This window comes from Monopterus albus, unplaced genomic scaffold (genome assembly GCF_001952655.1).
Source record: "Monopterus albus unplaced genomic scaffold, M_albus_1.0 scaffold72.1, whole genome shotgun sequence".
NCBI classification, from domain to species: Eukaryota; Metazoa; Chordata; class Actinopteri; order Synbranchiformes; family Synbranchidae; genus Monopterus; species Monopterus albus.
The window spans coordinates 1,890,084-1,917,196 of record NW_018127952.1 but is presented as its reverse complement, the minus strand read 5'-3'; the positions used below and the strand labels follow the sequence as shown (position 1 = coordinate 1,917,196).

The following is a 27,113-nucleotide window of genomic DNA, read 5'->3' as shown; positions in this document are numbered from 1 at the left end:
TCTTTAATTATCGCAAAATGTTATAGTAAAAACAAGTAGGAAACAATAAGACTAAGTAAGAACCTTGTTAAATTGAGGTGTTTGGTTGCTTATTACAATAATCAACAATAATTCGTACTTATGCAAAGTAATATATAACATCACATAACTTATGTGTATATATGAGTATTCATGTGAGACAACATATACATTTCAATAAGAGATAATGTAGTTGTTTTGTTCTGTATATGGAATTGTTTTAGTGCGGACTTTCTAGATACATGGTCATGAACAATAATACACAAGTAACATCACATAACAAATCACAGTTGCATACTTTGTAGGTTAGCAATTACACCACTTAACACTATTAGTCATTTTAAAATAGTACAAGAAGAACAAAAGTAGATGCAGTCTTTTAGTATGCCATTAGGCTACAGTATGTGATATAAAAGGCAAAAGTTGGTAATTTTCACCACCACAGTGTAAGCCATAAATTCAACTATTCACACATTATAATTTATTTTTTTGTCTGAATAAAGTGCCCGAAGTCCTAAGTTTGACTTTGCTTTAAGTAGTTAAATACTTGGTGATATACGAGTCCTACACTAGCAGAACTAACCCTATCCAAATTACGGACCCATGACTGCTTGCTCTGTGATAAGAATGACTGACTTATTTTTGTTAAAGCATTTATTTCCTGATTAATTTCTCAAGTGAAAAAGTCTTTGGAAATGGCCTCTACAAAGTTGGGTGCTGACATGAGAATCCCAATGGTGCAGAGGATAGTGAAAAGCGAGAAAGTCATGAGACAAAGCCTGTCAATAACAGACGCTGCAAATTTCCACTCGTTGCACACTAACTCATCCTCATCTTGGTCACGGAAGCGTTTGGCAATATAACGGACCTCATCCAGGATTTTGGTTAGTTCTGGTTCCACACTGCTCACTGAGGAGCTCTGACCTGTGGGGAGGAGCATTTCATCCTCACCTGCTCGTCCAACCAGCCGGCCACAGAGGACCCCAGAGTCAGGTGAGATGGCAGCTGTAGAATAGTGAATACTCTCTAGCCCACGTATGCCAACATAGAGCAGGTTGCCATTGGTGGATTGGAAGGCTGAGGCGCTAGTACTGAGGTCCATGCTGGTCAGGCTGCTCCGTGGAGCTTTGCTGTGACAGGCTGAATGCACTCGCTCCTCACCTGGACGTTTCATGCGCAGGAACCAGGCACACCAGTTCAGTAAGATGACACGAGTCTTTGGGCAACAAATGAAATAAGGAATAAACGAGCAAGGCTCTTATTAACTAAAAATTAGAAGGGACACACACCACTCTTCATTCTTTATTTGGGTCATCACCACAGAATTTTTCCTTCTGCAGAAGCCAAATCAACATTTCAGAGGTGCTCCACTTGTCAGCACCTCTTTTCCACAACTGAACAGTCATAGTAAAAAGCTGACTGTAACAAAAAATGGCAGTTTAACTAGAAAAGTAAAATAATTTCATTGCAGAAGGTATATTAAACTGCAAGTAATTATGGTATTTTATCAGAAGACCATTTTGAAAGACAGAGAGACATCTATAGAAACACACGGGACAGATACTGAGTCTTCCTTGTACATGTTTGTATTTGTTTTCATAATGCACTCCATTGTTTTGGCAGGTACCCAGAGGCAAATGACTAAAGTCATGTTAACGAAATCATAGTATAAATCATAAATAATTAGTGTGCAGGGATAGGACACTCACCCACTTTGGCATCTTGCCTCCATCAGGGTCATGATGGTGATACTGTAAGACCAGAACTGTTGCAACTACTGAGAGACCAACAATGACCATGGTAGTGGCAAAGTACTCAGCTGGGTAAAGATGAAATAGAGGAGACAGTAAAAATTGACATCAAGTTGTGTTGCAGTAAAACTATTAAATTACAAGGAGAAAATGAGGATAAGATTAAAGGTTTCAGTATAAGGAAAGGTGCAAGCTCAAGTACAACAGAGCAAAAGTCCATTATGCCTCAAGTACACACTCCATTTTGTGTCTCAGAGAAATGCAGCAAGCTGCTTCTTCATTTCACAGCTTCAAATATGGTGATTCAGATGAATAATACTGGATGGCTTCTTAAAATTTAGTTACACTTCCCACTGATTCTAGCTGTCACCCATAACTAGTGTTTTTACCTTAGCCTGGCTTACCTATTAAAGGTACTGAGTCTGATGTGGCGGGCATGATCTCTGCAACTAGTAGCATAAAGACAGTCAGGGATAGCAGGACTGTAATGCCTGGGAAGGAGACACATCTCAGTTAGCACTTCACAACAAAACTACTGAGTCCAATTACCAGTACTCAGATCATACAGTTATGACAGGGCTTCATGATACTTTGAAGATACAGTCTGTAAAAATTACTTTGTGATAATATGTAAACGATTATGTGGCTTATTCCTTGTTTAACATTATGAATACTCATAGTTTTATTCCATTCAGCTGAAGAAAAAGAATCCATGTGTAATTGGTAATTACAAGGTCATTTAAAACTCATCTTTAATTAGCAAGTTGCACACAAACAATTAAACCTTTTTTTTAAGCTGCAAAGTGTTTATGAAGTGTACCAGTCAGGTTTTAGAAGTAACCACAGCACTAAGTTGACCTTAAGATCAATAGTGGTTTGAACAGAATATCTACAGTATTTTAGTTTTGCTTGATCTCACTGCAGCATTTGAGACTTTAAGATGTGAGACTGAATGATTTTGTAGGTCTGTCAGCCCCATTCTCTACATGGTTTATTTACTGCTTAAAGGATTAAAGGTTTCCTTTTGCTGTTCCACTGAGACAAAAATTTGTTCAAGGGTCCCACAAAGGTGAATCAGAGGACTCTTTAATTAATCTAAACATGCTCCTACCTGGTACAGCTATAACAAAACATAATTATTCATATGCTGATGGAACATAGATACGTCTCTGTCCTTTGATTAGCTAAATCCCAAGTGGCAGCTAGTATTGTACTGACAATATCAATGGCTGGATGTCCACAGATCTTCTACAGCTGAACAACAGAGGAACAGAAATGCTACAGTACTTGTAGCTCCTCAAAAACAAAGACATAGATTTAAATATATATTCACATTTAGATTCATACCTTAAGCAGAAAAAAAACCTGTCCATGCATTCACTTCTAGCAGATAGATGGATTACTGTCAAACTCTTATACCAAAACAGACAATCCCAAGGCTGCAGCTCATTCAGAATGCAGCAGCCAGAGTCCTTACACAAACATGTAAATGCAAACACCAGTTACACCGGTTCTTAAATATCTTCAGAGGCTCCCAGTACAACACAGAATTAGCTTAAAAAATTCTGCTATAATGGTTTGGACCCCCAAGTGTATTATTGAACTGCTCACTGACTATAGTCCAACCAAACCCCTCTGGTCTTCTAACAGCACCCAGAATAAGATCCAGGACTTTAGAGGGAGCTTTTAGTAACTGCTCTCAGGAACAAACTACCAGATGAGCAGATGACACACATCGACTGTGGCTCTAAAGCACTGTTTGTTGGATTAATGAAGGAATCCAGCAACACTGGACTCTAATGATGAAGGAAGACACAAACTGCATAAATCGAAGCCCCCACACACAGTACACATCACCACCAACACTGCTACCCACCCTCAGACACTATCTACATAAAATCTGTTTAATTTATGCATGAAAGTCAAATGTGACAACTGTGATAAGATTAAATCGTTTTCATAGTCCTCTGACAGTTAAGTCAGTGACTCGGTGCTGATTATCAGTTCACTTCATAAGGTCATGGTGGAAGTGGATTAATGAAAAGCAACAGCTTTTTAAATAAGGCACTTATTTGTGAAGATTAAGGTTAGATTAGGATAAAGGGCAGGGAATATATTATGTCAGTGAGTGTCCTCTTAACTGTAGAAAGCCCAACATGGTTTGTGTGTGCAGGTGTGTGTCTGTGTATATGAGCCTGTATTGATGGAACACTCCAGGGTTCATGTCACACAGGCACAGTCCACCAAGCTATTGACATTGTGTTACAGGGATTGTTAAAATGTATACAGGGATGTTTGTGATGCACAGTAGTGAGCCAACAGAAAGAAATACATCTCTATTATGGCTTAAACAATATCTAAAAGCTAATGTCGGGGGCAACTGTGGTTCAGTGGGTAGAGTAGTTGTGAATGGGTGAATGGTGTATAATCTCCTGTAAAGCGCTTTGGCCAGTGTAACACACTGTGAGAAAGCGCTATATAAAATACAGTCCATTTACCATTTGTGTGTAACATACTTGGCCAATAAAAGTGATTATTAATGTAGTTTTAGTAAAATGAGTTTGAGTTGATTGTTTATACAAATACTTTGTACATACAAATCTGAAAGTATATGGAGGCAAAATGACAGGTTACGTGTTCAGTCCAGGTGCTAAACTACAAAACTAAAACTGATCTTCCTTAAATAATTTATAGAAAAATAAAAGTCTACAAACATAAAGTAGCATCCCTGCTAGGCTGTCATAGACACAGCAGTGCTTTGAGCTTAATGCTTAAGTCAGTACGTTAACATGCTCATAATGAATGCTTACATGATGTTAAAGCTATAGTATATAACTGAAGGTAGCGCTAGCAAGAAGCTCCAAATTAGTCCACTCTGCTCTGCTCAGAGCTCCCTCTCCCTGCTCCACTGCGCTCTACCATAATCTGCCCAGCTCTTCAGGTATTTGTTATAATGAAATTACAATAAATGAGAACGCAACAAGCAGAAATAACTGAAAACCTCTGACTAGTTAGAGAGGTCAGTCCTGCTCAAAACCTTTTAGAAGCTACTATGTCTGCACTGCTGCCAGTGCTGTTCAATGAGTCTGGGCCACAGGAGGCTTCGACAGCACCTCTCCACAAGTTTTGGTGCATATTTCCATAACAAAAATATTTGAAAAAGTTACATACTGCAGCTTTAAGCAGGTAGAATATTTCCCATGTTCAAAATCATCTTATCTTAGTAAATGGTAAAATTCTAACATTTGCTAGCTAGCAATAAATACAAAATACAGCTGAGTTGCGAGTGTCATTAGTTCAGTAGGTTTTTGGTCATAAATCGAGCTATTACACAAAATACTAATGTCTTAAAACATTCAGCTTTTGTTGTGATCATTATTTCAACTGCTTGTGTTGATACAATTCAGTGCAACATTTAGAAGCATCATTGTGTGGTAACACAATACAACAGTATTGGACTCATTGTTACCATCATTTGATATTAAAATTGAAGTGATAGCTTGGCTCTAGGAATTTGCTACCCTTTGGCCTTTTCTAATGAACTGTGGCACTTAGTTAAATTAAAAAATGTGCCATTTGCATTCACTGATGTCTATCACTGTATATTTTGATGCAGATCCAGACAGATCACATAAAAAAACAAATTGAGTGTAGCATTTGTTGGAGGCATGCACCAAAGCTCTTCTGAAATTCTTTATCCAAGCCTTAGCTGAGCTATGTGATCTATTAGTGCTCTCCAGCATCACTGCCCATGAGTCTGCCCTGTGTTTTCCTGGTCCGGTTGGGTACATCTTAATTCTCTTAAGTGCAGCCATGTTTCTTTCACTTGTGTTTTTTTACTTGCGTCTTAGTCCCAAAAAAAGAAATGACAGTGCCCAACAGCCTGAGACACAGCAACAGAGGTTTTATTGCCAGAAGATACTGTATGGAATCCAAGTGCCAACCAATCTGATGTAAATAGCACTTACTGTTTTTCTGGCCACTCCATGTACAGTATACTGTATAGAACTATAACTAATGAACAGTTGATTGAATTTAAATTTCAAGAAACATCTGGTAATAATCATGTGGGAATTTCTGTGGTGCAACTGTGCTACATTTCTACAATGTTGCCAACAATGAAAGAGCAATGCACTGCACTACTTGGAAACCTAATGTGACAGTAGGTTACCTAATAATCTACAATGTGTGTGTGCGTATAAAATCCAGTACCACTAACCCAGTGAGATCTTCTCGCCAGAGTCAGCAGGCAGAAGGAAGACAAGCAGGGCCAGAGTGGAGATCAAGACACATGGAATGAGCAGATTGAGACCGTAATAGAGGGTCCGTCTTCGCATCACTACAGTGAAGGTGACGTCGGGGTAGGGCTCCTCGCAGCAATCATAGAAACGCTCACTCCTCTGTCCTGGAACCTCTGTGAGACAAAAAAAAAAAAAGCACAATCTACACTGAGAGAAATGGAGTAAAGAGCTATGGAGAAACGATCAGTTCACATATACACAGAGCAATAATGACAACTGTGATGCACTTCTGAAGATCGATCCACTGCACCTCACAGCATATCATTCCCCCTTACCAACAAGATCCCACTCTCCATTGGCGATGTAGCCGGTGATATCTGCTTCCAACATCTTTAAGTCAAGAGACCAGCCCCCATATGTCCAGGAGCCAAACTTCAGGTCACATCTTTGGACATCAAAGGGGAACCAGCGCACATCAATGTAGCAGGTGCTCTTGAAGATCCCTGGTGTGGAGAGAAACATAAATAGGCCAAGAATTTAATATGTACTCTACTTTACCTGCACATGGCTACTGCAAGTGGCCAGTGATCATTCAGGAGAGGCAGGCACCAAACTCATTTCCATCCACATTTTAGATATAAGACATTGGCAGTAAACAAGGTCCCTCCTCTCTCTCAGTGCCTTGAAGATGATGAACATCAGCAAGGAATGAACAGCGATGTGAAGCAGAGAAGTAGAATGGCTCCAGTTTACTGTAATGAATCTCAGAGACACAGACAAATTGCAGGAAATTCAAAATGATTTGGAACTGCCCACCAGGTCATATCTGCATACAGCCATATTCATCTAATGCAGCTGTGTTGATCACAAGCAGTGAATGACTATTTTGCACTGATGTGACACTCAGTGAGGGTTCATGGGCTGAGGGGCAAGTTGAGAGGCGATTTGCTGGTGGCAGAGGCAGTCAGACTAGAATAAATCTGGTAATGGAGCTATTTTTGTCAATATTGATTAAGGCGATGCAGGCTGGCACTTTTGCGTGGTAAAGGAAAAAAGGGGAGGGGGAAGAGCCTGCCAGCGAGAGCAGTAATCACCAGCTATGACAGGGAGGCCTTCTGTTTCACTGTGTTCCCATGGATGCATGTGTGTATCCACATGGGTTGACGGTTTTACAGAAAGTATGCTAAATCTTTAGTGACCACACAGTCGCTCAAATCAGGAAAAATGCTTTAAATGACAGTTTCAGGAGTGACACTGTTTTAAAACACAAAGAGCAGTTTGACATTTTGGAAAACTAAGCTTCTAGACCTTCTTCCGCACATTAACATGAGAAAATGAATACAGCACTTACATGTGTCATTGAACATGAGCCCACTGGTTTTATTCAATTTTAACATATAAATGCTAGCTTAGAATCAGGAATGGAAACGGGGGGAACAGCTAACCTGGCTCTGTGCGGAGGAAATTAAATTCACCTATAAAATCTCTCAAGTCAATATTAGCACACTTTGAGCAAGTAACATGATGTAAAATGTTATTTAGTGACTTTTAGTAGACACAGCCAATTGAGCACTACTTCACCTGTTTTGTTTTAATACCAGTATTGATTTCTGCAGAGTCATAAAATAAAAAAGATAAAACTCCAGAGAAAAAAAACAATATAACACAGCACTAAAGCTAAAACACAAACCCTTGAGATGGTAAAAATGATCCCTTAAAAGAAAAAAAAAAACCCTTAAAATTTTCTTAATATCTTTAGGGAGATAATTCAGAGTTCTTGTTCATGAAACCTCAGGAGCAAGTGCTGTTGTCTCATTAACCTGAGCAGAAGTCTCCGTAAGAAAATCCATCCTATTTGATGGTAGGAGCTTCTTGAGTGCAAGTTTTATACAATAAATATCCATCTTCATGTTTTAATCAAGGAAGATTGTGTCTGTTTGATATAAGGAAAAATCTTTTAGTTCCTGTCAGTGTATTGCGTTACGGTAACATTAAGCCATGATAATATGATATTGATATACTAATGATAAAATAACAACACTTCATCTTAGATATTATCCCATGAGATGTGGTGTACCGGTATATTAATAATTTTCTAAAATAATACTAGTATATCTCAAGTGTACATTTACATCTGGAGCTTCTTTAAACAATTAGCATCTCTGACTATTTTGAAATATTTTCATGTAAAAACATATGGCAGAGGAAAGGAGAAATGACCCAACACCTAACATTTCCAATAAGTAAACATCTGGTTTTATTCAATTTTAACATATAAATGGGATTATGGCCCTTACCTGGGGGTAAATAGGAACAGGTGCCTGAGGAGTTGACCAAAATGTTGGTGTGGAACGTAGCATCAAATCTTTCATCTGCACTGTGGACAATATGGAACAACATCAGCACTGACTGCTGCATCACCAGACATGGTGCAAGCCTACACATATCTCCATCTCATTATTGCAGCAGGTACAGCACATGAGTGACAACTGATGCAACATTTCTCTGGAGGTGGTTATTCTGTGGTTACCCTTATTCTCCCATGGTACCCGCGATTCACTCCCCAGGGGTTGATGCAGGGTTGACCTGAAGCTGATATACTTTCTTGAAATAGAACAAAACTTAACTTGCAGCAACTCAAAAAATCTCTAATTAAGACTTTGCTCAGTGGGACAACGAAAAATGAAGTACAATGCTTTTTCCCTCATTAGCTAATGGGAGAGCAGTTTGCCTCGAATGTGTTTTGTACAGATGTTTCCCTTTAAAGATTGATTAATGATGATCTCTATAGCATTTACATGAGGGACATTTAATGATATACCTTTCCCTATCTTTCTATCCAAGCCTATTCTTTCATCTAAATCATTTATAGTTCCAAAGTGCCCTTCTAGACCGCATACATTTAAACTGCAGAGCACCACTAAGTTATATTCCTACCTGAAAACCAGTTTACCTAACAGAATGAGCAGCATCACTGCAACATAGTTTCATTTATGGAAACATTTCTGAACAACTTTTTACTGTTGCTGAAATTTAACAAAGAAATACATTCACTTTGTGCATATTGCTCTTCCAATCTTGTACGAGATGTAAGTGCTTAGTTCTGACAATGAGCCATAGCCGAATGTCTTGTTCCAAAGGAAAAGAGGAAGTCTGTTATCTAACTTCCATTTTATGCGTGTGAGTCCCTCTCTGCAGGAAAATCTAAGCCCTGTGACACCATGGGCTGTGATGTTTGCAGACCTCATGAAACAACATGTATTCAACTGAATACATTTATTTCATCCAGGTAGCTTTTATAGTACACTATGTGCTGCTGAGATAAGGACAGTTTTACACACACACACACACACACACACACACACTGTATTTTGTGCCTTAGTCTTAAAGAAAGGATGATATATTGTCAGGTTTGCCCGGCTGCACCTGCCTTTCTCACTTCCCTCACTCTGTTTTGGCTCCCTTACCCTGGTTACACTATCTGACACACCTGCTTCACTTCCCCAGATAATCACCAGCTACACCTGATTAGTTCCTCCCTACTTATACCCTGCTCACCGTTCACTCCCCTGCCAGTTCTTTCTCAACTCTCAGGCCCGTCTTTGCTCTCATTATTTTTTTTGTCTGGCAGTTGCATTATTCTGAGTCCTTACGTTTTTCTGTCTCCTACCAGCCCTGTTTTCCCTTCGCCTCCATAGCCTTGTTTCCGTCCCTGCTACACCTTCCTCCTCCACGGACCTCTCCTCCGAACCTGGAACTACTCAACCCTGCCAGTCTCCACCATACAGGTCGATGCACAGTCGTCATTAACTGTTTGTACATACTTCTGTCTTCTCAGCCATCATTGCTTCAAACCCCGACCAGTTCAGGAGTGACCCCAGCGTCCGCAGCCTGGTCTATCAACATTCATCGCACAACTGACTGTTTTCCTCTGCTGCTGCTCGACGCCCGGTTACACTCCATCTCTCTTCACCTGTCTATTTACCTGTCTGCTATTATCACTGTAAATAAATTGAGCACTACTAGCACCGAAGTAAGCTACCTGGGTCCGTCTTTTTTCACTCCCTCGCCTCCTTGTCCGAGCGATCCCAACATATATGACAGCATAACTTACACCAGCACTTGTCCATATAATTGTCCATAAAACCCCCTGAATGAAATGAATGCATTCAGTTGTTCAAGGAGAGTATTTTATTTAATTATTCTAATTTTTATTTTATTGAATTCAATAACACATTTAAGATCTAAAATCATTCACATTGCATAATTATTCCACCAAACAATTTTACAGGTGTGTGACTTGTTTAACAGTTCTGGGCCAGTTCTAAATCTGAAAAACTTTGTGAATATCACAAATGTCACTTAAGAATGAATCTGTCTGTGTGTGGCTCTTGCATGAGGGAGGAGGTTTTAACATGAAGATGAAGATCACAGAGACAAAACAATTCCGTCATGTTTCAGAAGAGACATACATCACAGTCAGAGTCACAGTAAAAAAAAAAAAAAAAAGTTTTAACTCTGGAATACAAGAATCAAGAAATGCATCATTCCCCTCCCCCGGTCAGAAGATAATGCATGCAATTACTGTACAGTGCAGCACCCAGCAGATCTGTCCCTATAATGCTTACCTGTTGTAGAGCAGGATGTCTGGCTTCCAAATGAGATGGTCAGGAAATCTCACATTGGCCACACCGGGGTACTCGGATGTATTCCACTGGAGGTAATAATCATTCCAGTACTGTGGGATACATACTATCTTCAACATACAGTATCCTTTAGTCTCCAGTTTGGTAAGTCTTGTTTGAAAGTTCAAGCTGGGATCCAACACTAGTGGCATTCTTAGTCGCAAATACAGTATATGTGACAGTTGCTGTGGTAACATTATGCAGTGCCAGGTTTCAGTGGCAACGGGACAGAAATCATTTTTTTGCAGTTCAAATACTGGAGTATGCGGCACGGAATTACCTGGTGCTATATTTCTAATAACCAGGAGTATGCAGCACTGAATTACCTGGTGCTATATTTCTAATAACCAGTCATGTCTTTCCTTTGGCAGATATCGGTGCAATGAAGAGGATCTCAAACCAATTACTACCATATGTTTATCAAAAGGCTTTAAACAAGATAGAATGTCATACTTTAAATATTACAGCATTTCCAGCTCATTAAACTGTACGACATTCTTTACTACATATATCTGAGATTTTATAGTAATATTATGAGGCGATTAAAATGATAAACTGTGAACTGGGTTCTGTTTTTACATGATTCCATAAGCATACTTTTGGCAATTTCTGTACTTTAATAAATAGTATTATTACATAGGCTATGTATACGTATTATACAGTGACTGAGGAAGCAGGCCAATAAACAACGCTCCGCCCCTCCTCCATCAGCAGGGCTATGCCACCCCTCATAGCTACTGTGGATTCTGTATGCGCTAGCTTGTGTTTGACAGGTGACATAAATTTTGCAGGGTGTGGAGTGACAGAGGCTGACAAGACAGCTGTTGTGATCCCACAGGGTGATTTAAGGCAATTTAAAACAGACCAAATGGCCTTGGAGCATTGTGCTGATGGTGTAGCAGCGAGGAACTAATAGACAGGCTGTGATAAAACATTTCGGTTCATATAATTCATCTTGCTACAAGGAGGAGAAAGGGACATATTGCTCCTGTGGAAGATGAAGGATAAAACTGGGCACTAGTAGATGTGATAAACAAAACTGTATGACACACATTAATGCAATAACACTAATTATGGTATGCTAGTAATTAAGTAGTTACATTTATTGTGATTAGATGCACAAATGAGATAATTGACACAACTGTAATATTTGCAAATTAAGTATGACGCTACAGTTAGCTTAGCTTAGCTTAAAGACTGGAAACAAGGGGAAAACGCTACACTACTGTAGCTCTATTATAAAATAACAGCATTGGCCTACCAGCTCACTATTTAAAATGTTAAAGCTTGTGTAATTTTACAGAATGAAAATGTAAACTCTCCAGGGCACAGCAAAGAAGTAGCTCGTCTGTCACCCAGTGCATGCTCAAATGCATTGTGTTTGCATGGACAGAATATGTAGATATAGAAAATGGGTGGATTTACCTTTTAAAATGCAGTAAAATGTAGAATGCATGCAAGTGTAACCACAAGGTTGTGCAGCTTTTTTCTGTGATTTTACTCACACTGTACAGGAAAAAGTCTTACCAGCTGTAGCCAGATGTTGGTTGTCAAAATCTGGTTCTTCTCATCCTGTTAGAAAAACATGGTAATAGTTAATGTTATCTTTGAGGTATATTGCTGTATATATTTATTGTTTTCTCAGTGTGAGGAGGAATCACACTAGTCAAATCATTTTAACTTCTACAGTATAGCTTCACGTGTCAGGGCCATGGTAACGGAAACAGAACAGCAGCTGTTCAGTGCAAGGACAAGCAAGTTTAAAAAAAGAAAATAAATGAGCTGTAATTACTTTCAGCATATACAATGTCTTTACTAATTGGCTTTTGGTAAATCGGTGAGCTTCTATAAGCTTGTTTTGTTTCCTTTTGTTCAGTTTTGCTAAAGCCTTGTGCATCAATTATGCATTCAGTTTATAACTTAAAATACAAACCCAGATGTAGATGATGGAAAATGTATTAATGTTCACAAAAGATAACTGGAACATTTAATCTAAATAAGTAAATACATAGATATACTACTACACTGCTAGAGTAGTATACAACCAAAGTGAAGTGACAGTACCAACTTTTACTAACTGATAACTGACTATAACCTAAAAAAGAGTAAATTATCATAACACCATCTTGTGCAGTGCATATGCTGTCTGTACATGTTAGGAATGTGTGGAGAGCCACTAATTATGTACCACATCCATGATCTGCATGAGGCTGAAGCCGAAGTGAACAGTGAGAGTCTGAGAGTCATTGAAGACTGGTCTCTCCAGTGGGTTGTAGTCAGTCATCAGGTCCCTGTACAGTCTGCGCTGGTGTTTCCCTTGAAGAGAAACTACAGAAGACAGAGAGACCTGGAGAGTAAACACACTTCATAAAAAAATTGCAAGACAAACTTTGTTAGTCAGATCAACTGGCAATTGATTTTCAGTGTTCACTGCCAAACTTCTATTGACACAGTCACACTGCAGCACAAATAGTGATGAGATCAGTTCAGTGTCTGTCTTCTATGACTGATAGATTTATTGTTCAAGCAAGAGCAGAAGCAGAGCTGAGTAAACGCAGTGGGGACCACCACCAAAGAGAACTACAAGAACGACACTATAACTTCACCAGCAGAAAATCCATAGGGGTGGATGTCACACTGCTAAACTTTCTGTGATCCAAGTGTTTATTAACAGTGCATCCATCCATTAGCTAAACCCGCTGATCTTTAGAACATGGCGGAGGGGCTGGAGCTGATCCCAGCAGACACTGGGCGAGAGGCCAGGCACCATTCTCTCACACAAAAAGACAGGCAGCCCTTCACTTTTACATTCACACCTATACCAGTTCACCAATTTCCTAACTTTCATTTCACTGAAATGAAAATGTTAACCCCAAAGATGTTGACAAAATAATAACCAATTTGTACACCATAGTTTATAATGTTTCTAGGAAATGGCATTAAAAAACTGAATAGAAGTTTCTATAATGTAAGCTGTAATGATTTATACTAATGTTCTTAATTGCTGTGGAAGCCATTGTTTAAAATAAACCCCTGCACAATTATTTGGATCAAAAGTTCACTAAAATCTGTGAAAACTTAATGTTTTTTTGCCACTTGGTTGCTACAAAAACAAGGTGTAAACCAAACATTTTAGCACCTTTTACGTTTTCACTGGAAACAGTTTCCTTTTTACACATCCAGCAGGAGCACAGAAACATTTGGGACAGTGTTGATTCCACCAGATGAATGTAGTAATTCCTTTTAGCCCTGTTGCATCTGGCCCTTCAGCTCCTAAATGCTCCACAATGTTTACTGGCTATTGCTGTCTGCCATTTGGTGCTGAGCATGTTAGTGTACAGCTTTTGTTAAAAATAGCTGCCCAACGTGGCCAGAAACTAAAGTCATGGTTGAGAGGAAACAGTAAAGATGTAAAACAATGAGATGCTAAAAAGCTCTGTAAAGCCGAGAGAGTTGGGTGACAAATTCTCATCATAACTACATCACTATAAGCAACACCTTGCACATAAAAGTAAAACTCATATTTTAGTTAATGTTGAAGAGGAATATTTTAATAAGGTCTAGCATGGTGCAGCCCAGATGAGACAATCATGGACTAGACTCTGTCCCTCATTTTAACACATTCTCACACATATGTCCCCTTTCAAGCTATGGAGCTTTTTGGTAGCATTTATTCACTTTGCTAATGGCCATAGCCCAATTATCTAAAACCACCTATGTGATGCACATTATCCCAAATGATTTGGCAGACAGCTTGATGTCTGTAGGTATCTCCTGATTCCTCTGCCCTCTGTTGCACTCACACTCTCATAAAAGAGACTGAAAGGTCAGCTGAAAGCTTGTCTTTGTCCATGGCTGAATCCCCCGTGATCCACCCCCTCCCAATCCCAGCATCATCACATTTCACTATGAGGCCTGGAAAGACAATATCATTGCGTGTATCTTTTTCTGTAATACATGTCAGTATATTACTGGCTATCAGACCATTTCTGATAGGATGCCAATATGCTGCAAAAATCTGCTAGAAACCATAGAAGGGAGAAGCAAAGCCTGTCTAACTCCTAATCAAATTTAACATCCTTATTAAAGCCAGAGAGGCGGACCAGGGCTTTAAACACCCCCAGATGTGCTCAGACATTTAGATCATGTGCATGTAAGTGCACACGCTACCTGACTTCTCTCCATCTGCCTCTCATTACTTCACTCTCCGGGAAAACTCAGTTAGCCGGTGCCTGTAAAGCACAGACTGAAGAGCCTGAGCCTCAGTGATGATCATTAACCTAATTGCCTCAATCAAAATATGCAAGATTCAGAGCAGATTTGAGTAAAACTGATGAAACACGGCATATCTGGAGGGTTTCATGAACTAATTACCATTTAATTATCATGTCTTTTGTTTTAAATTAGCACTGATTTGTGGTGTGTGGCCTTTTAGACACAGGCAGCAGAAGATATGTTGCAATATAATGTGAAATACACAGTGACTTTAAATATACAGTGTACACAACTTTATTACTGTTGTAGATTTCATTTTAAATTGATAACATTGCAGTTTTTACCTATCAATCTACAATGACTATCCCATAATCACAATATAAGAATATGTTTTTAGGAATGTTTGCTGATTTATTAAAAAAGTCAAAAACTGAAATCTATCATTTTATTCAGCCCTTTAATTCAGTACTTTATAGAAGCCCCTCTGGCAGCAATTAGTCTACAGCTTTCAGTCTTCTTGAGTAAGTCTCTATAAGCTTTGCACACCTGGCTTTGAGTGGCTTAGCCCATTCTTCCTGGCAGATCCTCAAGCTCCGTCAGACTGGATGGGAAGTGTCTGTGAACTGCCTCTACAGGTCTTTCCAGAAAAGTTATCTGGGGTTTAAACCTGGGCTTTGGCTGAGTCACTCAAGGACAGTCAGAGACTTGTCCAGAATCCTCTCCAGGTTTGTCTTGGCTGTGACCTTCAGGTCATTGTCATCCTGAAAGGTGAATTGTCACCCAGTCTCAGGTTGTGTGCACTCTGGAGCAGGTTTTCTTCAAGCACCTCTACTGTGCATGAAGCTTTTCATTGGTTCTGACTAGTCTCCCTGCTTCTTCGTAGGGCAGGCTGACAGACATGGTGCTTGGAATTCTGCCCAAAGTTCAGTTTCTGGCTCATAAGACCAGATACTACTTTCCTTTATGCTCTGAGTCCTTAAATGGCTTTTACTCAAAGTGGCTTCTGTCTGTTTGGACTGATAGACTTCTGAAGCTCTGTCAGAGTGGCCATTGGGTTCTTGGTCACCCACTGACCAAAGAACATTTGGCCAGGTTGCTGGTTTGGCCCCAGACGTCTTCCATTTCACAATCACTGATGCCACTGTGCTCCTGGGAACACTCAAAGCTTTATTAAAGGTTTTATACCCCAGCCCTGGTCAGTAGATCTACAGAGAGCTCACTGGACCTCATGGCTTGGTTTCTGGCCTGGCACACAGTGTAAAAACTCTGGGACATTATACTGTATACACAGGTATGTGACTAGCTAAACTATGTCCAATACATTCATTTTGCCAGAAGTAGACTAAATTACTTTTTTCCCCTACAAAAATCCTAAGTCCCTGCTTGAAGCCATCATGAGAATTCCACCACAGCCTCAGTAAAAGCCGCATGCATGACAGCTATTATGTCATATGAATTGTAAATAATGTTGGCTGCAAATGCTTTTCATCTATATGACAGGCATGGCTACACATTTCATTTTAAAGAGCTTTAAAGTTAAAGAAAATATATTTCTATCATTTAGCTACAAACACACACAGACGCAAAATCAAATGCGTTTATGGCTGCGCCTTGACATGAAACGGGGGTCCTATCGTTTTATAGACATTTAGGCAACATTCAGCCTTTTGTATCTGTGACACCGTTGGGTAGTTTATTACAGGTTCGGTGGATTTTGGATGGATTTTGGATTTAATATCAGTTAACAAAACAAGATCCCGAGTCCAGCTGGGTGAAATGTTAACAATTATAGCTACCGGACACTCTACTTTCTCTGAGTTCATATTTAGACAGTGTTACAGAACGACAACGTTACCAAATGCTCGGTGTTAGACACAACAGGTAGCCTAATGCAATTCCAGTTAGGAGGCTTGCAAATCAGGTAAATTATGAAACGCAAAGCCCGCATGACAAAGGAGTCCCGATACCTCCTAATAAAATGTCTTTTTTTGCAGTTAAAGCGCACGTCCACAGCCTAATAAAATGTCTTTTTCGCACTTAGCGCACGTCCACAGCCTAATAAAATGTCTTTTTCGCACTTAGCGCACGTCCACAGCCTACCAAAATGTCTTTTTCGCACTTAGCGCACGTCCACAGCCTACCTTTCACTGCGCAGGCGGTGACTGCAACAGAAAGCAGAAGATTTACCAATTCCATGCTGAGCCGAGCGAGGAGCAGAGAGATCAGACCCTGTAGCTCAGTTCATCGTGCGGGATGCGGGAATGATGACACGGTGTGTATGTTTTGGTGTGGGGGCGTACGTGCGTGTTAGTTAAATAACTCCTCCTCCTAAGGAATCTCTGCTCTCTATTGCTATTTGGCAAACAGCAAAATTTGTCGTCCCCCGTGGAAAGTGCAGCCAGAGTAAGTTGTCACACCTACTGGTCATGATGAACATAAAGATACTTACAGTGTTTAAAAATACCAGTCACGCGGCCTGACAGCTACAAATACATGGTTTTCCTACTCCCTTCTGTTTTATTTACATTGTGAAACATATACTGTAAATGTGGACCATGCATATGCTATGTATTAAAGCTTTAATGAGTGCAGCCTTTGTCAGAAGTGGAAACTAAGTACATTTACTCAAGTACTGTACTTAAGGACAGTTTTGTGGTATGTGTACTTGAGTATTTTCATTTTCTGCTATTTCATACTTTGACTTCACTACATTTCAGAGAAACTACAGAAGACAGAGAGAAACTTATTTGCACTTATTTGACAGGTTTATTTACTAGTTACATATTAGAATTACAGCTGCATTTCGAAATCACAGCTAATGCATGGAGTCTTCTTTTTTCGACTGTTTATCTGTCTAATTTTGCAAGCACTGCACGATATGTGCACATACCCTGTGTTCTCCACATACAGCCAACACTCATCATAGTTAAAACTCTAGGATCTCTCATTTTTCTATCAGCAATGAACAACATGCAAGAGAAAATTATCACAGCTCTGTGGCTGCATCATTCATTAATAAGCACAACAATTAATAGTTAGCAACAATACGTCATGTCAAGCCCTAGAAATAAGCACACGTATGCTACAGTAAGGCCTACTGTTTAAATTTGATCTTTTTAAGTTCATGAAATAAAAAAAGTAATGGTGCACTAACATTTTTCCTAAACAAAGGTTTATTTTAAATGATGGTTTTCTGCAGGTGTTGTATTGATGTCTTTTCACCTCAAAGATCACCAGAATAAGTAACTGACCCAAACTCTTGTAATAAGTGTAAATGCATAAAATGTTAATCTCATAATACACTTATTAAAGTGTATCAGTTTATTGAGTATAAGCAAGCACTGGGAATATAATAAAACATGTTTTAATACGTCTTTTTGTATTTTGGATTGAAGTTGGTGCCTACAAAGCGCTACGCAGGGTTTACTATGCCCTCCACCGCAGCTAATTCCTACGCTGCAATTTGATTGGTGGAATTTAGACGTACTTGCGGAAACGAGACGGCAACGAGGAAGTGACACATTGTTGCAGTTGGATGAAATTATCTTACCATCCATCTGATAGCCATCGAGTACCGTTAACAAGGAACCTAAAATGCAGTCTGTACGAAAACGTCGAGGCAACGCGCTAAACAGAGCAACACAAAATAGGTGTGTACACTTAGCAGTAGACTAACGTTGATGTTACTTTCGTGGGACTCAGAGCCGTTTCAGAAATCACTGAAATAGTGGGAAATAAAAAATATAGCTTAACCCATTTGTAAGACACTGCTACAAATAAATTATGTCAATGTGTCCGCTCTCTTCACTTGAAACGAATAACTGCAGGCGGCGTATCCGCCTACAATGGTATTATGCCAAATGAAAGCGAGCAGGTGCGGATTTCGCTCGTGTTGTTGGCGTGAAATAAGGTGTTGAAAATGTCTCAGCTGTGCTCTGTTCACATATTTGTTATAGCTGGTTAATAAACAGACACTGGCTGCAAAACACTTCGGCAGTTGCAAGCTACGGATATAAATATGTTGGCGGTGAGCTGGTGGTTACAGGTACCTTTCTCTTGTCTGCAGGCTTCTTTCGTTACCATCAGGTTTTTCGGTCAGCCCTGTCATCAGTGACTGAGGTAGTAGGCCTAATGCTGGATAGCTGTGGGCTCAGCACTCCTGCATCTGATGCGCAGTTTACTGAATTTTAATTCTTTTTAGGACCGCAACTAACTCTAATTATCGACTAATCTGATGGTTATTTTCAAAGTTAATCATTGTGACTATAAAACAAAACGGTCACATAGTGATACAAAACAACCATAAAGGAACGTAGTGAGATTAAATAGTAATAATAATAATAAAGATATTATCTCTGAGTTGCAAAGAAAATGACTACAGAGACACAACCACAAAAACAAAAAGACCACTGAGACACAAAATAACTACAGAAAGATACAAGAGGACCACTGAAACAAAACATCCACAAAGAGAGACAAAATTATCACATGGTTGCATGTGCTTGTAGGCACTTTGTGTCTGTTCCATATAGGAGGGTCAGGGGGCATTTTACCTTTCTGTGCACATTTCCCCATTTGTCAGTGGTACCTCAGGGATCTGGATGTACAATAACAGTAGACACTAGTTTTTCATTTCATTGTGGAATTTTTGAGCACATTAGTGGAAACATTCACACACTGATGAAATGGTGTACAGTGACTGGAGTGGACCAGCAAAGTGCTTTGTTACTTTTTATATGAAGGACTTATTGTAGTAATAAAGTAAAAAGCAATAAAGGCCAATGCATTTTGACAGCAAACTTTACTGCAGTAGCAAACACTGTAGTAAACCTTACTTTGCTACAGTACTCTAACATGCCTGTTAAACACTTGAACTCTGATGCCCTTTGCTCTCGTAGTGTTGCTTTATTACAGTGACTCACCATCACTGTAAATGTGTGTTGACAGCACTCCTGGTCTGAAGGAAAATGTGGCACAGAAGAAAAGGCCACACTTCCACTTTGACCTGTGGTTCTGTCTGACTCTGCAGAACTGGGTACTGGACTTTGGAAGGCCTATTATCATGGTAGGGATGCTCAATGCACATTTCACTTAATTTGAAGCTCCTGCAGTTTGAAATGATAAAATGGATGATTACACCCTGTTTCATAGAGCAATGAACACCAATAGTTTCTTGGTATTGTATGTATGTATTAGATTGTCCTTCCTCTTGAGTGGTTTCCCCTGAACAAGCCCAGTGCTGGAGACTGTTTCCACATGGCCTACAATGTCATTACACCATTCCTAATGCTCAAGGTGAGTCTTAATACAACAGGCTGCTCTGGTGATTGTGGAAGAAACAAATGGGAAGAATATTCAGTACAAGACAATAAAGCTATAGTACTACTCCATATAGTACATCCCAAAAAATGCCATTCTGTAATCATGCAGTTTATGTTTTTACTTTTCTTCTATCAGACTGATTAAGCCCAACACTGACTGAACATGCTTTGCTAATAAAATACCTTTTAAAGGCAGGCCTGTTATAGTAACCACCAGAACAAAACATGTAAAAATAATATTATATCACTAGAATGACTTGGTTTTCCATGATATTTAAATGAGCACAGCCAGTGTTTTAAAGACAGAAAACTAGCCAAAATAGGTGCCAATTAGTACATTTAATGTTGCATATTAGTTATTGATATTATGTTAAATTAAGATCAAAATTTCTGACAGGACTGGTTTACTGTGGGTCACTGCAGAGAAACCCGATGTCATGAGAAATATTTTTATATATACCAAATTGTAGCCTGCTGAAGCATTTGTACTGTATTTGTATTGTGTTTACGCAACAGTTTTTCTTTGAGGATCAACAGTTCTGACTCTTGTTTTGTCTGTGTCTCAAGTGCTTGGCTTGTAACTACATCATTTCGTTCATGTGGCTGGATGGACCAACCCAGCTTTATGGTTATCGAACATGCTAATGTCATGCCAGGCGAAGCCTGAGGGTACTGCACCTCAAGGCAGCCTAACTACGTGATACAGGCCCCTTTCAAATTATGGATTGAAATTGCCTTAGAATTTGGGGTATTGTTTTTCTATTACTGATGTTTCTAAAGCTAAATTGACACAAAGTAAAGTTAGTTGAAACACCTGCTCTTCAGGGCAGACTGGTTCAGTTCTTGCACACAGGGTTTGATCCCTGAATGTCTGCAGAGCACGGAGCAGTGAGGCTGGAACAAAGTCAGGAGACACGAATTCCCAAAGATATAACCAAAATAGGGAGAAAGTAGTAATGGATTATTTCTGAAATATAGTTGCTATGTGTTGCTGCTCCATTCAGCTGATTGAGCGCAGTCCTAGGGTGCTGCCTCGCTCAGCGGTCTACCTCTGCATCATCACCTTTGTCATGGGAGCCAGCATCCACCTGGTGGGAGACTCCATCAACCACCGGCTCATCCTGAGTGGCTACCAGCTCCACCTGTCAGTCAGAGAGAATCCCATCATCAAAGATCTTAAACCTACCTCACTGGTAAGACATCGTTTGGTTGAAGGGGGTACAGTTGGACTCTACAGTGGTTGTACTGTAACCGTACTGCCAATACACAGAATTTCTGTTTCTGTGTTAGTGTTTTATTTGCTGGCCAGTGGGTACCTACACAGATTCTACAGACTATCAGTATACTTTTATCATCTGTCAAAACGTCACACAACAAAAATCCGGTCGTGTTGCTTGTGAGTGACACAAACCGATTTATCCTGCTGTGTTTGAGTGGAGCTTATTTTTCTCGTTCCTTTTCATTCTCATTTAATTTTCCTTTGTCACACTGATTTCAGGACTAAAAGCACAGGATCATATTTGTAACAGTGATGCAGTTTTCAGCAAGATATTTTACAGTATATTCATTTATGTCATATCAGGAGCAGGATACAGGGAGGCAGGATTATTACAGTATATACTGTAGGTTACCTCATGTAAGCACCAAATTAAATTTTAATTGAATTTAATAGCTTTTTATACAGTGATGCACAGCTAGCCTAAATCTTTTTCACCTCACCACACTGCTGCTTTCGCTGTGCTGTATCTTTGTTATGCAGCTGCACACATAAAAGCGCAGTCAGAAACACATGTATGACTGTTCTACCAGACTTCAGTTTCTCTTGCAGATATCATGCTACAACAGTGCTGTATCTTTTGGTTCTTCATGATGTTTCAGAAAACAAGGTGCTGCAGAAAGTTACTGAAGTGCATTGTAAGCCCACAGTGCTGTATCTTTTGGTTCTCCATGATGTTTCAGAAAACAAGTGGCTGCAGAAAGCTGACAATAGTGAAGTTACTGAAGTGCATTGTAAGCCCACAGACACCTTCAGAGTAGGTGAATAGGGTCTATTAATTCCTGTGTCTTCCAGTGTCGCTGCATTCTGTGATGTCTTGTATAACACTTTTTAAATCAATGGCAGACTTGTAGCATACATGTCTGTCAGATCAAAGAATAATAAGCATCCTATTGTGCCTTACATTTAGCATTGTGTGCACTGTAGTGGTATATACATCACTCACATATGCTCCAAACTCAGTCCTCTATATATCAAACACAACTATAAGGTAAACCAGCTGAGAGAGTTGATTAAAAATTCCAAGAAGTGATTACATAGAACTTCTGGTGTAGGCGTTTGTGTTTGTTAAGTTGTGTGAATTCAAACCAGCTGTTCACTTCATGAAGCTTTAGAAGTTCAAAAAGTCTGTCTACAGTGTGTGTGCGCACTCATCAGAGTCCACATGCACTGATGCACGTACAAAAGCAATAATTATTTGCGAAGGATAATTTTCAGTTAATTACAAGCAAGTGACAACAGAAGAAAGAGATTAATACTAACATATAAAAGTGGATGAGGTTTTACACAGTGTAAATGGTATTTGAACAGTAGGTGGCACTGTTGAATAAGGCAGTGAGAATGGGGCTTGTCTACCTATCCAGAACAAAACAATGTGCCACAAACATTGTACAGAGTTTCTAGCTGTTATTCATGCTGTTTGTCTTTCCTTCACAGATTGACTCTTTTGAACTGCTGTATTATTACGATGAGCAGCTGGGCCATTTAATGTGGTATGTATTTGTAATCATTCTTTGCGTTGTGCTGGGAAATGGCTGGAACGTATCAGAATATAGGATCCAATGGTTTTCTATAAACTAACGTTTGTTCACCTCTTTCTGTTTAAATTTCAGTCCAGTAAATTCCAAATCTGGTTGTAATTAATGCTCTTTGGAAGCATACTAAGGCAAGAAACCAATTAAAGAGGAAACGTATAGAGAAGAAATATCCTTTCTGGAACCTGTGGTTATGGTCCATCTAAATACAAAACAGATTTTGATTTGAGCTCATCCAAAAATCTGTTGACAGCTTATGAGAGCTGTAGTGTTGCTTTGAAGATAAATACAGAAACAGACATGAAAGGAGGGTCAGAAGCTGTGAAACTTTAAAAACTGGGTTTATTAAAAAACTGACGGGATTAGTAAGGAGCAAGAGGAAGATATATATATATCACTTTCTTTTTATTGGCATAGGCCGTTAGTTTTATGGCAGGTAACAGGCTCAGTCAGACAGACAGAACACACAGAGCAAGCTGGCAACACTGCCATAAAATCCAGGAAAGTACACGATACAGTGGTTTTCTTTTCACCCTCTCACACACTGGTGCTCTTACAACTCTAACATGATACAGTGCATTGATGCATGACCTGAAATTATATTCTGATAAAATCAGTTAAAAGTGGATTAGGATGGGGGAGTGTTTAAGGCGCACACCATATAGCCATAATGTTCCTGATATGATACTGTGAGGACCTTTGTTACGTGACGTATTCCTCTCCCCCCTCTTGGTTCCTGTCTGTCTCAACAATCAGTCTTGCAGAAGAGAGATAATGTTAACAGTATAGTCCAGCTGATACCAGAGTTTCATATGAATTTTATATCAGCTAATAGTCTTTTTTTTTCATAAACTCAATGTAAACAAATATTTTTAGTTAAAGATGCCATAAGTTTTTATCTTTTAACAAGTATGGTTTACTGAGTGAATGTAGTTGACAGATTGTAATGAATAATGCAGTTACATAGTCGACGAAATAAGAGCTGGACTGAAAATCAACTCATCTCTCACCTTGTTTTTTTCTAAATTCAGCTGATTCACTTGGTAAAAGCACCGTTTGAATGGACATGTGCACTTTAGTATCCTGATTCAGATTGGCGGTTTAAATATTGAGTGTCCTAACGCGATTTGAACTGTAACCTGCCAGTCAATTAGAATATTTTTTATGGTGTTTATCAGTTCATTAGTTCAAACCTTTTTCCTGTTAGAAACATTTCATGAAACCAAGTAGTGCTGGAGCTGGCCTTTAGGAGATTTGATTACTGAGAGATTCACCTAAACTACTCGTGTGGAATATATTTAGAAACACTTTATCTCCTTCTTCTTTTTCTTGTTGTCTGATGAAGGCACACTGAGAACCACGGTACTGGAGTCAAACTCCTTGTGGGTTCAACATACCTGGCCAGTAAACCTGGTTCAGATTCTGATTTTGATTATACAGAAAAGCACATGTTTTATACTGTATTGTCCCTTTGCAAAAGAAAAAAAACTTAAATCATAATCCACTGTACAGTTAATAAGAGTCTGCTTCTTATTTTATTTTAGGTACATTCCTTTCTTTATCATTCTGTTCATCTACTTCACCGGCTGCTTCACCAAGGCTGAAGAACAGAAGAAGATTCCTGTAACTGGCTGGCTGCTAATGGGACCCAGCGCCCTCTACTATTGGTCGGTTGACTTCAATCGACATGACATCAGCGTTTTGTTGCAGGGAAAATAAAGTTTGTAGTCAGAGGAATATGAAAGTGTAAAGAAACAGTGTAATCTGATGATGGTCACATTTTTGAGATGCCTTTTTCGTCCAGTACATACAAGGTGCTTCTGTGATGATTTCAGTTTAGCTTTTGAAACCAGTGTTTCCAAATGGAGGTTCATATACACAGAAGCAGTAGCTAAACTCAGTGAATGTATGAAAAATGAATGAAGGATCATTTTGGCATGAAAAAATTAGACGTATACATTGTAAGCAGATAAAAAATAGTTTTTTATAAAGCACAAAAGTGTAATAAAATGTTTGTAAAAACAGCCTGGGGTGACTTACATAATGGCAAATAAGTTGACAAAATCTATTTAAGTTGCATAGTTTGAAAGGACAAGTTTAATGTTTGAGGAAGTTGTATTGTATAGTAAAGTTTCCAGTGACAATATAGAGCAGTGTGAAGTTGCAGTTGTAATGTGTGAATAACTGAAAGTTCATTTCTCTGTGAGTTTCTGAAATCTCCTGCTTTTTCTTTTAAGGTACTTGGTCACTGAAGGACAAATCACTGAGCTTTTCCTTCTCACCTTCCTTGCTATGGTTGCTGTGGTGATCCATCAACAGCGTAAAGGCCTCAGCCCCGACAGCAATGGCCTGTTCCTGTTCTGCAGTTTCAGTATTACGGTGCTCCTGGTGGCTATGTGGGTGGTCTTCCTATGGAATGACCCAGTGCTACGCAACAAGTACCCCGGACTCATTTATGTACCAGAACCCTGGTCCTACTACACTTTACATATCAGGAACCACTGACTTACATCCAGGTCTGTGTTCCTCTGTTTGAAGAAAAAGGATTTTTGAATGCCGCTTCCTTTTGTCTGAACTGACTGACTTAACGATGAAGGCTGTTGATGAGCACCGACCTCACTGTGAAACGCAAGGATCTGCTTTGTTCAGCCATACATTAAGATGGGAATTTGTCTGCTCTGTCTATTTCTGTATTGATATACACAAGTCTTTAACAGGTGCACGTTAGCAGGGATAACAGCCTTCTCACTGATCACATAGTAGCAACACGTTTGCTTCAACTAGCCTCAGAAAAAAAGCTAATGTTTGTGTAAGAATTGTTCTTCCTATTTGACTTAACCCCTTGTGTTAACCATATGAGACAGAGCATGTTTGTGATCATTACCTCCTAGTGTTTTTATCAGTCCTAATAGAAATGTATCTATTTTGTAACTGTAAAACCAGGGCAGGGATTAACACACTAAAGGCAGAAGTCCTCCTCCCACCCTTGGTTTGCTGACTGTCAGTTAGTTTGTGTTAATTTGATTAAACACATTTTTGATTTGAGAACATGCACCATGTCAACAAAAACATTACATTTTGTTACAGTTACTTTTTGAAACAGCGCTTGTACCGGTGCATATAACCAAACAATTTTGTAATTAGTCAAATTATCACAATGTAATTGCCACTCAACAACCTGGGGCCTTTGAGGCCCCTGTGGGTTTATGGCCACCGGGCTGCTGCCTGCTTTCTCATGACCAGCGAAGGGAATGACAAAGGTGAATATATGTCAGGTATATTCTCTGAAAAATGAGTAAAAGGTTTACCTTGAATCCAGTTGATGACAATTGATTTTTAACACCTTCGAAGAAAGAAGGTGTCGGGTCATTCGATAAATTGACTTCTGAAGAAAGAAAAGAAGAAGAAGACAACAGTTATTCCTGACTGATTAAAAACACTTTGTGCTGTATATCAGACTTACTGTCTAAACAAGTATGGGCTACCATTAGAAGATCAACAGCTTGAAAGTAGGAAAAACATTTTATATAGAAAAGAAGTAAAAACAATTCTGCATAGCCAAAAGATGAACAAAGACATGATGAGAGGATGTTAAAATAGTACCAATGTGTGATGGAAACATGGTCGAGCAGTATTATCTACATGGTTAGTCAGAAAGACGGCTATCAAAATATGTTTTGAAGCAGGATTTAAAAATGACTAATACTAAATGGAGTGTTTCAAAGCTATAATGTAAAAAAAAACTCAGGTATTTAAGGTTTCACGCCTTGATAGGTTTTGGTGAAGATGCCATTTTGTCGTTATATGGTCATATTGTGAACTAGTGTGTTTCCATATATGGTTAATACAACTTCCTATAATTACAGCCCAGCCCTACTGACATGAACGTTTTACACCATTTTTTACATGATGTAAGTCATGTACAATGTTAGTGTTCATCATGGAGCGAAATCTATTGTACAGATGGTTTAACATGATTCAAAAGGTCAACGCAAAGAGCAGGTGACTGTTAAGATACAAATCTAAACTTTATTGTTAACTGAAGTTGTTTTTTTTCTTTTTACATGTTAA

At 39.1% G+C, this 27,113-nt stretch overlaps 2 protein-coding genes across 6 annotated transcripts; one reads left to right on the top strand and one right to left on the bottom strand.

Annotated features, from left to right (window-relative positions):
* On the bottom strand, positions 1 to 19,039 carry chrna7a (cholinergic receptor, nicotinic, alpha 7a (neuronal)). Of its 5 annotated transcripts, none has more exons than XM_020605826.1 (10): positions 18,960 to 19,039; positions 12,884 to 13,023; positions 12,223 to 12,267; positions 10,639 to 10,748; positions 8,308 to 8,387; positions 6,346 to 6,513; positions 5,989 to 6,183; positions 2,174 to 2,260; positions 1,728 to 1,837; positions 1 to 1,234 (listed from the first exon to the last, which is right to left on the bottom strand). In XM_020605826.1, exons 1-10 carry the CDS (start codon positions 18,991 to 18,993, stop codon positions 692 to 694), a joined length of 1,512 nt encoding a protein of 503 aa, XP_020461482.1. In that variant the 5' UTR covers positions 18,994 to 19,039; the 3' UTR covers positions 1 to 691. The 5 variants fall into 5 exon arrangements, with proteins under 5 accessions (XP_020461482.1, XP_020461481.1, XP_020461483.1 ...); XM_020605825.1 differs by lacking the exon at positions 18,960 to 19,039 and adding an exon at positions 17,052 to 17,220; XM_020605827.1 differs by lacking the exon at positions 18,960 to 19,039 and adding an exon at positions 17,052 to 17,220 and having other exon boundaries at positions 2,174 to 2,218.
* On the top strand, positions 18,406 to 27,087 carry cln6a (CLN6 transmembrane ER protein a). The gene is made up of 7 exons (XM_020605830.1): positions 18,406 to 18,560; positions 19,858 to 19,975; positions 20,107 to 20,205; positions 21,236 to 21,424; positions 22,945 to 23,000; positions 24,587 to 24,709; positions 25,280 to 27,087. The coding sequence occupies exons 1-7, from the start codon at positions 18,505 to 18,507 to the stop codon at positions 25,545 to 25,547; spliced, it is 909 nt and encodes a 302-aa protein (XP_020461486.1). The 5' UTR covers positions 18,406 to 18,504; the 3' UTR covers positions 25,548 to 27,087.
* The last annotated feature ends 26 nt before the right edge of the window (positions 27,088 to 27,113 follow it).

What these genes read in the sequence shown, in the direction of transcription:
- chrna7a (XM_020605825.1), bottom strand. Translation starts at nt 17,106, where the DNA reads ATGGAATTGGTAAATCTTCTGCTTTCTGTTGCAGTCACCGCCTGCGCA. An exon ending in CCAACATCTGGCTACAGCTG is followed by an intron (nt 10,749 to 12,222) that starts GTAAGACTTTTT and finishes TGTATCCCACAG; the next exon opens with TACTGGAATGATTATTACCT. An exon ending in TGGAGAGTGGGATCTTGTTG is followed by an intron (nt 6,184 to 6,345) that starts GTAAGGGGGAAT and finishes TTTGTCTCACAG; the next exon opens with AGGTTCCAGGACAGAGGAGT.
- cln6a (XM_020605830.1), top strand. Translation starts at nt 18,505, where the DNA reads ATGCAGTCTGTACGAAAACGTCGAGGCAACGCGCTAAACAGAGCAACA. An exon ending in AACAGAGCAACACAAAATAG is followed by an intron (nt 18,561 to 19,857) that starts GTGTGTACACTT and finishes GTGTGTTGACAG; the next exon opens with CACTCCTGGTCTGAAGGAAA. An exon ending in ATCTTAAACCTACCTCACTG is followed by an intron (nt 21,425 to 22,944) that starts GTAAGACATCGT and finishes TTTCCTTCACAG; the next exon opens with ATTGACTCTTTTGAACTGCT.